Raw genomic sequence first — 14,794 nt, 5'->3', positions numbered from 1 at the left:
AGGTAATCACAGCCAGTGGTGGTGGGAGAGAGTGCAGGATGGCAATGACCATTTGGGATCTTCACATTAATAAATATGCAAGACCCTTCATCCTCTTGATTCCTCAAAATCTCTTATAATAGCTTGATTCAGGAAACCTGACCCAACTAATTGCTTCTATTGCCATAATCCAAGTAACCCTAAAATCAGGGGCTGCTTCCCTGGCTTTGCAAAGAGATTGCAACACTCCAAGGAGATGCTGCAGTCACATCTATATTCTGCCTAGCCTAAATTATAGGGCAGCACAGTCTGGGGTAACAGTGCCAGTGAGGCTTGGACCTCAGAAATCCTTGCTTCTCCTTGAGGCACAATCTTGCTTCAAGATCCCTTGGCAATGATAAGCTCTATGTTACTGGCAGCTGCAATTCAGCACACAGCAGCTCAAGAAGAAAAATCATCTCTATGGACACGAAGACCTCACTTGCCTTTGTACCGTGTCTTAAATGTGATCTTTATCCTTCTTTGTGGTGAAGGTGATTTCTTCTCTTCCAGCTGGAGAATACCTCTTCATACCTGGAAACATGAACGAGACCCATGCCAACAGCAACATCAGCAGTATCAGTGCTACTGTGGAACTGTTCCAGCTGATCATGTACACTCCCATATTCACCCTGGGATTGCTGTTCAATCTGATGGCTCTGTCATTCCTGTTTTTTAAGGTTAAAAAGCTGTCGGAGTCTACAGTCTACATGGTAGCCCTTATTTTCCTGGATACTTTGCTGCTGTTTACTCTTCCTTTTAAAATCATTTCCTACCACCTTCAGGACCAGTGGAACTTGGGGTCTGTGTTTTGCTCCACCTTGGAGAGCCTTTACTTTGTAAACATGTACGGCAGCATCCTCATCTCCCTCTGCATCTGTGTGGACCGGTACATTGCCATCCGGCACCCTTTCACAGCTCCCACCCTGCGATCCATCAAGAAAGCTGCTATGGTCTGTGCTATCATCTGCCTGGGCACCTCAGCTGGGACAGTCTCTACTTTCCAGCTGCATGGAAAGGGCCACAACATCTCATCCTGCTTCCATAACTTCTCCAAGAGCACATGGGAAAATGCAGGCCTGTTCAGTGCCTTGGAGGCCACCTTCTTCGGCAGCATGGCAACCATGACCTTCTGCACTGCTCAGACCGTCAGGTGCCTGAGAAAGCACAGAAAACCAGATAACCCCCAAACACACACCACGAGGGCAGAGACGATAGTGGTGACAAACCTCATGGCATTTCTGGTCTGCTTCACACCTTACCACGTGGCATACTTCCTATACTTCTTGGTGAAGAATAACATCATTCACACCAGGTTTCAGCAGGTGCTACGAGACATCCTTCAGGTCACCCTTTGCTGGGCAAACCTGAATTGCTGTCTTGATGGGGCATGTTATTATTTTGTTTTAAAGGAGTCAATGGAAGACCCATTGCAAAAAGGTGTATAAACAGCCACGTGAAAGCTGTGATCCACATGCTGCATGTTAGTTACTTGGGATCATGTGTCTGAGGTTTTTGTGGGAAGTTCAGGGTCCTGAACTGCTTATGTAAGCAATTAATTTTAAATATTCAAATCTGAAAATAGTTCATAAGAAACAGAACTAAATCCATTCCCAGGGGGCTGCTCTTAACTTTTTGTTTCCTTCCATAATGTTTTGTGTTAGCACTTATGGGTAAAAAGAAATGGAATTTTTGCTATAAATGATGATGCATGTCTTTTTAGATGTGATTCTTCTTTACTTGGTATAAAACCAAAACAAATATTCACTTACATGGGGTAGGATCTTTCAGCCTCCCTGTCTACACTGCACCTGCAAACCTTTTTCAGGACTTCAGCCACTACGAACTTGGGCTGCTGAGAAACAGAGACTTGGAGGTAAAAAGCTTCAGACTAAATTCTGTTGCCCCACCTGCCCTGATCATTTCTGCTCACACTCACACCTCAGGTTTAGCTTTGCATATGTGATTTGGAGAAATAAAATAATTATAACTCTAAATCCAAAGGCAGCTTTAGGTTAACATGGGCACAGCAAGATCTCCATGACATTCCTCTGCTTGCTCTGCAAGGTGCAATGCTTGTTTCAGAGACAGGTCATGCGCACACTGCACTGCTAACTAATGCTGCCACTAGCTCAAGTCCTTGGATAGCTCAAATTAACTATCCCAGTTCCAGGCTTCCCCACCAGTTCCTCTCCTACTCACAGGTTTTTCACGTATCTGTTCCTTCCTTCTTGGTTACAAACCTAGTTTTATAAACAGAGCCAAAGCAAACAAGAACATGAAACAAGAAGCCTAATATAGAAGCAAATACGTGATTCTGAAGGAACAACCCCCACCTTACTGAGGGATAAGAGCAGCCCTGATCCCTAAAGCAGCAGCCAGCAACACGGGATCCCATGGGGAAAGCAACCTTTCAAACCTTGGAGCAAGCTGAGCACTACCACTTCCCAAATAAACAAGGCAATAAAAATTAATCCACCAGCAGGAGCCTAATGTCCCAGTCAGTTACTTCTTAACAGTGCTTACAGGCGTCTAGATAAACTGAATGACAACATGCATCCAGCCTGGAGAAAGGCAGCTCACTGCTCAGGGTCACCCCGATTGCTGCTCTTTACTGCGTGATGAGGATGACAACAACTGAAGCAATTAGATTTCATAGTCATGTTGAGCTGGATCCTTGCAATGCCTCTCATAGGCAGGGATAGTAATTCCAGCCTTTGAACTATCCTTTCTCTGTACACTTCGGAGAAGGGTAACACACAAACAGTGCATTGATTTCTTCCCCAAGCAGGTGACAGCATTTGGAGACCCCAGCTCTTAAAAGTGAAATTTTCTAAGTTGCTACATCTATGTATGAGATTGCACTGAACAAGTCCAGCTGCTGAGGAGGCAAACACTGACCAAACAGAGGCATAAGTGTGTGCTGCCGTTTACAGAGTTGTTTTAGTATTCAGAGATAAACCGTGCTTCTGAGGTTACAAGGGCTGTGCATTTCAACTAACGATGTCCAGCTCATGTTCAAGTGCATGAAAATAAAACCCTCCAGGATATTCCAGCAAGAATTCTCTCTCCATATCAACTGCCATTTCCATTGATTCCCTCAGAATATCTAACTTCTCTGCTCGCAAATACTAAAACCTTATCACATACTTGCTCATAACTGATCTCTTAACTAACTGCACTTCGATAGACACCAGGGTTTTACCACTGCCACATCAGGTCCTTTTGGAAGCAGAGCTAATAAAAAAACACAAGAAATGCAGAAGATTTCTTCTACTTCTCAAATTAGTGGGCAATGCCAAGAGGTCCTCCACTTTAAATGATAATGCCTGAACACAGGTAACAGGGATTTTTGTCACTACCTCAAGAGGCAGAAAATGCCAAAGTATGAGAGAAAACTGATCTCAACTGCTTTTCTACAACCTGTAGCACGTCCATTAGTTTCACCAGTGTGTCTTTGGGCTTACACCGCTATAACTGAGACTAGAAGTTCGCCTAAAGTTTTGGTTTCCCTCTGTTGCTCAGCTTTTTTCCCCCCCTATTTTTAAGTTTGTCTGTTCTTACTTACTTGTTTCCCTGCTGTCCTTGATCCCAGGATCATACAGTAACTTGCATTGTCGTTTCATTTAGAGTGCTGAATTTAGAATTCAGGGGTTCTTGGCTACCTACTTCAGCAATAATAGCCTGTTAGAGGAGGCAGGGATGCTGACCAACCTAAGCATAGTTATAATTGCATAAGGGACAAGTTAAAGCCATCTCTTTTTCTCCCAAGCTTTCCCCCTATGTTTTTCCAGTGTTTCTGGCCGTTGATTTTTCTAGAAGCAAACAAGTTGAGATGTGGAAAAGCTGTACCCTGCCTACAAAAAGGGTACAGCCAGCCACCATGTGAGCTCCCTGCCTCTACACACATCTCACAGTACCTCTGCCAGCTATAAGAAAGCACTAACGGTCAAAGGCAACATTTTCTATTCACATTCTCTGCTGGATCTTACTGCTTCGCAGCCTCTGAACATTCACTTTCCAGGCCAAGTCTGGTGTGGTCCAATCCCTTCTTTGCTCAGGTGGGTAGTTATAATAGCGCTTTCATTTGTAGGGCTTTATATCCAGATCATGATACTGGGTATCTAGTGAGACCACAGACATTTCTGTTTTGACCATAAGAATATTAAAGACAGAGGGCTAAGAAAGAAAAGGAGAAAAATAAATTTGAACATCTACAATCTAAAGTCATCACAGGCTTTCCATATTACAGGTCCAGATCAATAAAGAAAGCAAAACCAATGATTTGTTTGGAAATCATTCACCCCTAAGAACTGAGGACTCATTCCTAACACATTCTGTTCTCCACTAAAAATTACTAGTTTACTGTGTAAGAATGCAAATAGGGGTTAGAGAGCTGTTATGGAGCACTTTTTCCACATACATGTGTTTTTGCATTTGAATAGTGAAAGGGAAAGAGTTTAAACCAACACTGAAAGCCTAGCAGTGAAACTCAAACTTAGGTGTCCACTAACTTGTACATCTGTCCTTTGCTTTCCACATTTCTACTCTTCTGGTACAGCTATTATCTTATGTTTCAGGCTCAAGAAGTATCTCTTCGGATTGGGAAGGGACAAGGCTTAAGAGAAAACATTACTGATGATATTAGCATATAAAAGCACAGAAATCCCAACCAAAAAAAAAAGAGAATCAACACAGGCCCCAGGAATGCAGTACCTCCTAGAGATTTCACTATTGCCTTTGATGTTTTACGGAAGATATTCACATACAAAGAATGGAACAAAATATTTACCATGAGCAATGCCACATGGTAAATATGATTGCCAGTGATAATGACAAAAACCTCAGAAAAGCGAGTCTCAAGGTAAATGTATAGGCTTTTATACAAATCCTCATATGTATATACTCCTCTCAAAGCGTTTTTAGCATTTCTATTGCCACTAGAGAGGGTTAGAACCGTCCTTTGTTTTCTATGCAGAAAAACAGTGCCATGAGCTAAATATGAGCTTATAGCAATCCAGATGCTAAGGAGAAGCCTTCTGAGAAAACTTGCCTAGACAAGAAGTGTGAAATAGTTAATTTTGCTGTGAAAGTGGAGTACTACAGACAGGCACACACAGAAAACACACCCCAGCTCACTTCACGGTTATTTTCCCACAGAGCAAAGCTGTTTGTATGCTCTTTTCATATGTTGCATTTCCTAGTAGTATGAGATCAAAGTCATAAACAAGTAAAAATGTTCTAAGTGACACAATAAAGTGATGGAGCATTTCCATTGCTGACCTGGGTGTGACAGAGACACACAAAGCCCTGAATGTGCCCTGTTCTGGTGGGAGGATACTCTGACTCTCAGACTCGACCTGTGCAGTTTGCTCCTAGATTTGCAACAGGCCATGTAAAGCTACAATGCAATCAAGTGCTCCAGGTCACCTTACTCAGTCCTGTCTTCATAGAATAGCTAGGGTTGGAAAGGACCTTAAGACCATCTAGTTCCAACCCCCCTGCCATCCTTCCTTCCCTTTCGCATGTCTCTATCTTCAGCTTTTCGAAGGCACTGAAATCTCTAGAAAAGCAATTTGGGGTTTCTTCTTACTGAGAAACTTCTACCACAGCAATCAATTCTGATGAAACATTGTCTTTAGCTACCAAGAAAGGGAAAGGACACCTATGACCTCCTTCGTTTTATCTCTATTTTTCTCATTTTGATTTTTATACACTCTTACTCCATGAGAATGACATTTACAATATCATCTAATGTGATAAATAAGGTTGCTGCTAGATACTGATACAACCAAAAACTCATGAGGAATCAGAAATTTTTCCCGGGAAAGTAAGCTGAATCAGTGCTATTTACAGACACCAAAGGATGTAGAACCTCACGTCTGCTGTATGCTACTGATTCCTATTAATCCTTATCTCTATTCCAAGACAAGTATTAAACCAAGATTACAGTTGAAAGCGAGTATCAGCAGCTTAGAGTTATAAACACTGTGAGGCAATTGTTAATCTAATACTAAGCATTACAAACCCAGGAAATCCAGTTTAGATTGCACTCCAGAGTACACCAACACAATCCCGACCATTCCCTGTTAAGTATTAACTTTGTGACTACAAGTAAGGCCAGCTCCCAGAGACTAGCATTTAACCTGGTCCCACCTGGCCAGCCATAGGATCTGAGACAATGGACACTGTCTGCAGAGACAGACAGCATTTGTAACCTACTCTGTGCTATAATGGCAAGAAAAAATATAACCCTACACATGGCAGTAACACTGAGACCTTTAGTGGTCCTCGCCTTTTACAACACAGAGGTAAGAATTGTATGTTCCCTTGTTTTGTAACAACAGGGCAGAAATCAAGCAGTACCACTGAGTCTTATCCTAGATTTAATTTCTGGACATAATCATGCCATTCACATGGTTATTATACTTGATTCTGTTGAAGTTTTAGGTTATTGCTCTCTCAAGTTAGCCTCTGTCACTTGCCTTGGGATGCCTACATACACCACATACACTTATCACAGAGCATCTTTAGAAGACATGCCAAATCTCTCAGCCACTTTTGGGCAATCAAAGAACTCACCCTGTGGGTAGACATACCCAGTCTTACTTTTAGTCTATGAGTTTGTTGTCTAACTTGCACAACACAGCAGCCAGACTCCAAAACTATTTCGTTTACATCAGATAAAAGGCTTGTATTTCCAGAACTGTGCTTATTTTCAACATTATTCCTAGTCACATCAGACTTACAATCCATCTCCTGACTCATGTTTACATGTCCTTCAAACACAGATGCAAACAGAACCCCATACGTCACAATCTCTCTTACCAAAGTTTGGGCAAAACTACTCATGGTACAAATTATCATCTGCTAGGATAAATACAAGATGTCAAAGCAGCAAAGCTTGATAGTCATCCTGACTGCGAGCCGAGAGGAAGGAAGCACTTCACTGATCAGTTCAAGGACACCTAGAAAAGTCTTGTGACATTTTGACTGGTGATAAACCAGCACACAGTAGGCATTTCCCAAATCCAAGGAGACGAAGACATGGCACAAGGAGCCTGTCGCAGGCAACGTAACAGCCACAGAGCAGAGCTGTGTTGGAAGAGGCCCACTGGAGCAAAGGGGCAGTGGATCAGGAGAAAACCCACAGCACTGGGGAAAGAAATGGGGTTCAAACATGGCTGGGAAAAGCACATGCAAATTTCAGTTCTTGAACAGCTACATTTGCCCTTGAGGACCCTGTTGGAAAGGTAGATCACCAATGTAACTGGTATTTTCTGTATTACTGCACCCCACTCTCCATTACCACCACACTCGCTCAACTTCTGCTGCATACTTAATCCACCCGAAGTTAGAAAGCCTTTTCTATAGCACAATCAGTTGCTGTGGAAATGAGCCCAGTACCTCAGAGGATTAGAGTCTGGAGGGTCTGATTTAATTGCACTGCCCGAACAGACTCAGACTCCAGTGGTCAATGTCCAAATGAGGAACGAGTAATAGGGATGGATCAGCTCTTGAGAAACAAAAAGTCTCATTTTCATGCAAACAGCATTTGCTAGGAACAACAATGAAGGAGAAATAAAGAGAATCCTTCTTGGGCTGAAGGTTTTTCAAGAGGCATCAGCTGCTCTTTAAACTGTAAACAACATTTCAGAGCTTGTTTGGATTTGCTTTTGCATCCCTAGGTGGGAGTTGGTAGATGCAACCAAAAGCAAGTGTCCGATTTGCTTTAAGTTTCTTTTTGTCGCTTGGCTCCTATCCACACCCTTAGATGGGAGTAATTTCCAACATCTGTTCCAGACTCTTAAAGGAGAAAGAAACTTTAAGATAGAATAAGAAAAGAAAGAAAAACACAGCAAAAAGAAAAGCGGTGGCAAATGGTGGCAGCTTTCCTTGGCAGGTGCTGGCTGTGAACAGTTCCTTTGGGAAATCTTGGCATCAGCATCCCTCAACCCAGCACCAGCAAAGGCTAGCGGTGGGAGATGACAGATAGCTAGCAAGCAGTGGGCAGCAGTCATAATGCCTGCAGCAGAAGCTGGATGGCATTTAAGGCGTTATACAAAGCAAGGGGGAAAACTCCAGCCTTACACTGCCACAGAGGGAAAATGCCAAGAAAAGGTGCATACAGTGACAAAGCTTTTTGAATAAATCCTGTTTTGCACGTATGTCTCTCAATGGCTATTTTTCCATGGTTTGTTTTTACATCAGAGCACAGCAAGAGCAAGTCACATCCAACACCCACACGGGGAAGGGCTCACTGCTGCCCAGCGTCAGTCAGCGACCATGCCAGCTACTTACTTCTTTTGCCACAGTTGTTACGATGACAAAAGCAATGGCAGATGACAAAGAGACGCCATCCCTTGTGGCACGGCACTTTGCTTGCCCTTCCTCCTCCAGCCACCCTCCACACAGCTGGTTTAGTTTGTTTAACCCCCCCAAAGAAAACCTCAACCGCCCTCAAATGCTTTCCTAAACACACCACCACATTTGGGATTTCATCTCCAAGTTCATCTCCTGAGGATCTTGGTTTTGCCATGGCCTCTGACAGGAGACCAAGGGACCGGGAGGACAAGCCCAGCTGTGGGCGGACTGTGCCTCAACACGGCAGCCGCAGGGTCTCTATTAAACATGGACAGCAAAGGATTTAACTTCTTCTTTCTCAAAGCCACTTGCCAAATTCAATGCCAGTTTCTGTCAGGAAAGCAGTATTACTTCGATAAGTTTCCTGCAATCAGTGGAGATTTAGCACAGACACACTCAGCCCCGGTGACAGAACGCTGCCCAAGGGGCCACCTTTCTGTGAGAAAACAACGTGGTTTTGACATTTAACCATTTCTTTCAGCTTCCCCCACTTACTTCACACTTGGGTGAGTGCCAGGACGTCAACACAAGCGAGTATAAAACCAAACGCGAGCAGGACCGAGGTGCAGGGCACACTGGCAGAGCCGGCAGCTCCTCCTTCCCTCAGCGCTGCCGCCATTATCCGCCACCCTGGTACACCGGTGTGCTGGCTGAGGTGAGTGGTGCCCAGCACTGTTACAAGATGGCGGTCATTTGACGGGCTAATTACATGCTAGTTAATGGAAGCAGCCCCACACAGGCACTGAGCAGCCCTCAGCCCAGCTTGCTGCCAGGGAGGTGCAAGCATTAGGAGGTATTAATTGATTTCATGGCTTCTGCGAACAGCCCCACATAGAGATGCTCTTTCAGTGGTCATACCATGAAAACAGACAAGCATTTACTGTTAATGGGCGCCAAAAGTGAACTGACAACGGAAAGACCCAAGTTCCTACAAGCACAAAGCACCGCTCGGGTAGAGGAGGTGTTTCAGAAAAGCTACACCTGATGAATTCAAATAGTCAGGGAGATGGATACCAAATATTTACCTTTCAGTGCCATTAACCAACTTCATCAAAAGCGCTGAATGAAAGCAAAGTGCATTTCCTCTGCAAAGCTCATTACTGCATTGACATGGCTTCCTCTCCCCACTTAGCGTTCCAACCAGCCAGCTCAATATTTGGCACCTGCTGTCATAAAGGCAACCAGGCTTGAGTCTGTTGCTTGCTCATGTGTTTCACGGGCTAACGTTAAAATACTGGGGCAGGGAGAAAGGGAAAGCATTTATATTCATGACGTCTTAATTGAATCTGTTCTTTAAAAGCTCTTAGAAAGCTCAGAGACGATCCAAAACCTGCCTCGTGTTTCAGAGAGGCCCAAGCTACATTGCAACTGTCCGCACGGCTGTAGAGGTCATTTCCCTTGGAGAGCTGCATGAATATCGGTTTTAAACGCTTCCTTTCCAAATACTGCAAAATGCTCCTCAAGGCACTTCAATCAGGCGACTCTTGCCCCATTGCTCAGCAACGCAGGAGGGGAGCCCCTCCTGGCAGTGCAGGATCTGGATGTGTTCAACTGAACAGAGCGAAGTGGCTAAAACAGGGCAGGAAACAGAATATGTTGAACTGGCCCTCATTTGCTTCCCAGGCCCCGGGCTCAGGCAGGAATGTGACCGACAGCTGTGACCTCCTGAACCCAAAGTACCACTGAGCTCCTGATAAAAGGCTGTCACTGCAACTGGCAGCCAAGGCACAGGGGCTTCGGATGAGGCTCAGTGCTCATTCCACCCAGCACAACAGAGACAAACACAACTCTGCACTAACACGGCTGCCATTCCCTTGTGGCCACCCAAGCATCTCCAGGGCCAACCACATTTGCCCGGACGTATGAGACAGTTTCACAACAACCTTGCCCACAAAGGGAACCCCAATACGGTTCAAGAGAGTTAGGACTGGTGGTGGAGTGGGAAATCACCTACTTGCTGTTCCCAGCCACGTTCATTGCCCGAGGGAGGAGGAGGTCTGCCTCATTTACACAGTGGGGACTTGTGTGCAGGCAGGTGATGCCTGTGGTGCCGTGGGATTTCTCCTGTGTTGCTCAATAGCTGGCTGTGCTGTTAGCTGTTAAGGAGGAGGTTGTGTTAGCACCTCAGACCCCAGCAGGCAGCCTCAAAGGCAGTGTGCTGCAAGCCCTTTGCAGCATGTGCCCTACAAAGGGATGTGAGCCCCGCTGCAAGCTGCATACTTACTGTGCCACATTTAAAGGGGCGTTTGAAATACATATTAGAAGCTCTTCATAATGCTTCAGTCTTCAGTAGCACTGGGGAAGGTCAAGGATGGGGAGCACTTTCTGAAGTTCGGAGCCAGCATCCAGCCCCCCATACCCTATTCCATTCCCCCCCCAGCTAGCCTGACAGCCCTAACTCGCTCTGAGACCTTGCTCATGCCACTGCAAAACCAAAAGCCACCAGCAGCACAGCCTGTGACATGAGCTACCCAGCAGTGTGGGGCTGCCAAGCCACACAGTCTTCCCTGCTTTAGAGCTGGGGCTGCAGGTGGCCATGCAAAGCCAGTCTCAGCTGATCTTAAAGCCAGCCTGCAGATGAAGCATCTGTACATGGCTTATTCCATCCTGGAATAAGTATTTTTTCTTTTTTGGATGTTTTTTGTCATGATCTACAGTGATAACCACTTCATAGTTTGTATAACACCTTAGCTTGTATAACATCAAGACATCAGTTATATAAAACACTGCCTGAAGTTGCTACTTGCAACATTCTACACCAAATCCAAAGCTGGGTCACGTCCAAACCTTTCTCTAAAGGGTGCTCCATTGGTCTGCATTTTCCATTACTCCCCCACAGAGACCACTGAAATGGTGGTAATGGTTCAATTACCACAAAGGCCGCTATATATATATTTATTTATATATATATATATTTATACATTTATATTTATATATATATTTAGTGTGAGGTGTCCCTGCCCACGGCAGGGGAGTTGGAACTAGATGATCTTAAGGTCTTTCCCAACCCTAACTACTCTATGATTCTATCTATGATTCTGCATGTTAAAAGCCACTGAGATGTACTTGTCTTTCATTTCTCAAATCCAGTTTGCCAAATTTCTCATTGATGTGAATAGAAAAGCCACTGCCCACTGACTCACACGCATGTCCCAGGCCTCCTCAGTACTGTGGGACACAGCCATGCTGCAACAGAAGGTACCGGGGGGACAGGGGTAGGCTGCACCCTCTAAAACCTCTGCAAAGGATAATGCTCTGGCAACACCACTGACATGGGGGCATTTTCAGAGGGCAGCCCCACATATTCACAGTGCCAAAGCAAGTAAGGTTATAGCTGCTTCCCTGAGTTTTGACATGCAACAATATCCGGATAAGGGAGAATGGCAGTGGCAAACACAAAATCACCATCTGAAAAGAGTGAGGAATGAGTTGAGGTCTGATCCAAAGCCTGTTACTTTACTGAGAACAAGTTGCTCCATGAATAACAAACGGGGAAACAGAGCAACATCCTAGAGAAATCCCTCTAAAAGACAACAGACTTTAACTTGTGAGGTTTTCTCCAACATGAAGTTGTCATCTTTGTTGAAGCTTCTTTCCCCAGTCAGACCACGGGAATATTTAAATCACTGCAGAACACGATTTCAATTCAAATACAGATCTAAAAGTTCAAGTATGAAATTACACACTTGGCCTTTTCATGTTAATTTATCCAAATGAATAGAATAACCTATTGGTTTCCACTGGAGAACATCTTTGTGCTAGCGAGAACAGTTAATTAGAGCTGGCACAAACACCTTCCACATTCACCATGAATAACAATATTCCGAAAGCACGTATTCTCAGCAAACTTAACAAAACAGCTGATTCTTCATTCTTCAACCCACCCATTTCTTTGGAGATTTTAGCATAACCAAAGCAGTTAAAGTGCTGGTAATTATCAAGCAATCCTTGCACCATGCGCTCTTCCTGCTTGACTAATGCACCCAGCTCCGGGCCCATCATCTGACGTGATCTGCTTACAGAAATGGTGCCTAAGCCAATATAATCAGTCCCAGTTGCAAGGCTGCCTTGCATGTTCTATCAGCTCTGCAGAATCCTCCCATTACCTCCAGCAGGCCATTAGTCACAGCCCAGTGACAGGCTGAGGCTCTGGGCTGTGCTTTGCATCACTGGTCTGCAGGCGTTCTGTAAGGAGACGCCTCTTGGTGACCATCCACTGCCATGGCTCATAAGGCATGTGCCACCTTGCTGGGGAGAGCTGTCCCCCACAAGACCCACCTGGGCGCTATGGAAAAGGGACTATACAAAAGAAGACTACGGGGATGGGGAATGTCACTTTGTGATCGGCTATGGAAGCAGCTCAAATCTGAATGAAGAGATTTTCCTTTAGCACAACAGAGACTGAAAGCAACAGTCACAAGACAGCACACAGGAACATCCCAGTGGGTATTTCTACTCAGCACTTACCTCCTTACCTGCAGACACAGCGACTCAGAGCCAGCTGCATTTCAGAGTAAGCAGGTCCAGTCCCCACGCAGAGATGCAGAAGCTCCCAGCATCAAAGGCATTGTGTACAGAGAAGCCAGGAAGAACAGGCAGGATCACCCTGTCCTAAAGTCAGTGTTGCTTTAAAAGATACCAGTCATTAAACATATCTGACACATAAGGGGGTTCATAGTGTCTAACTTAGGAGACTAAGGTATGCAGAAACATCCTCCAGAGATGTCCTTACTCCCTAGGAAACAAAGGCTTCTCATTTCAGTATGACAAGTTGGATGGATCTAAATGTCTCTTCAAGCTACAGTTCCCTCTTCAGCCCCACTGGGCCCTGCTGGCAAGTAAGGCTGAATACTGGTTAGACTTACCCTGCTGGGGTATGAAGCAAATTAAAATCAAAACAAAAAGCATACTGAACCACCATTAGGTTCTTTTATCTCAGGTTTTGACAGCCCAGAGAAAGAAAAAGGTCACGTTTGCTTGACATTATGGTCAACATAAATATTAGTTTGAACACAGAATGAACAGTGTTCGTTCTATCAGCGTGTTACTTGATCATTTTAATTCAGCACTTCCAGATGAAAACTGTTTCAAAACAAGAAATCATAACTTCATTACTAAAACATTGCAACAGATTCTTCAGCTTAGCATCAGGAAGTTTAGCAGCTTCCACCCACCTTGTTATGCTATGAGGTTATGCTCACACTCTGCTTTCTGTTCATTTAATCCAGAAAACATTCCCTCTGACGGAGCTGCAGCACCTCATTGATTTCAGTGGCACATTCATGCCCCCATCGGGAATTGTACTTACCGAAAGGGAAATAAATAGGCATTCACCTGAGAGATGGGACACTAACCCGGGAGCTATTTTTGTTAGATTATATAGCTGCCCAGTCATGGTTTTTTTTCCTCCCTCTGGGAAGCTGTGGCAGCATCCACAGCACATTGTCGTAATGTCCTGGGGGGATTGCAGAACAGCAGCAGCAAAATGCTTGGGAAAAACTTGTACATCCAAAGGCACATAGGTAAGTATGAATAAGAGAGAGAACAGGCTTTCATTAGCTTGACAACAACATAATATATCAGATGGCTGCTCATGTTGAGCTAAATGGGCTGCAATCAATTCACATTAAGGACAACTGGAAGTCTTATAAACCATAATAAAGCGGGGACTGCTGAATTTCGGGTATGTACATCATGAAGCCAATTCACAGGGTAACTCCTGACAGCTAATTTTCATTCTTTATAGCATACAAATCGCTCAACAATCCCTCTTCACTCCTAAAGCCAAAAGACAGTTTGTAAAGCGTAATACCAAGCCAGTGTGGCCGTTCGGACACCCAGGATACCCTTGTGGACCAGCCACCTCACATCCACAGCAGCAGTGGGCAGAGCTGCTGCTTGGAATGCCTGCAAGCACAGAGCTTCCTTTGCCTCCTGGCATCACCAGTGGTGGTGCCCTTACTGCCCATTCTTCGCTACCCCCTTCCCAAGGGACCTGGCAGCCCTGCCTAGAAGCATGGGCCATGCATCAACAAGATGCATCAAAACAAACAGCTCCCCATCATGCTGGTGCAAAAACAGGTCCTCCAGCCTCCTTGCTGGAGCCAGTGTGGTCCATCGTGGCCAGAACATTGCTCATCCCAAAGCTTCAGTAATCCCAATGGGCTGCACTTCATGGGATGGGACTGGACTGTAAATGTTATGTAGAAGACTTGTAACAAATAAAGAGCTTGCTGATGGTTTAGAAGAGACATTGAGGGCCCTCCCCTCAAATGCTCAGTGTACAGGTTTCCAGCATACTTGTTCAAATAATCCATCAGAGCCTGGCAGTGGATGCTCCTAATGGTAAACCAAAACTTTGACTTACTGAGCACTGCCTGGCAAAGCTAAACAACCACTGAGCCATGCTGCA

The 14,794-nt window shown here is 44.7% G+C and overlaps 1 protein-coding gene across 1 annotated transcript; it reads left to right on the top strand.

Moving 5' to 3' along the window:
- Positions 1 to 560: 560 nt before the first annotated feature.
- On the top strand, positions 561 to 10,068 carry LOC308224294 (G-protein coupled receptor 55-like; the record flags this gene model as incomplete). Its single annotated transcript, XM_080624049.1, has 4 exons — positions 561 to 1,460; positions 1,847 to 1,894; positions 8,864 to 9,037; positions 10,006 to 10,068. The coding sequence occupies 4 exons, from the start codon at positions 561 to 563 to the stop codon at positions 10,066 to 10,068; spliced, it is 1,185 nt and encodes a 394-aa protein (XP_080480175.1).
- Positions 10,069 to 14,794: the final 4,726 nt, after the last annotated feature.

Source organism: Psittacula echo, assembly GCF_963264785.1.
Source record: "Psittacula echo genome assembly, chromosome: 7".
NCBI lineage: Eukaryota > Metazoa > Chordata > Aves > Psittaciformes > Psittacidae > Psittacula > Psittacula echo.
This window is presented reverse-complemented; position numbering and strand designations above follow the sequence as displayed.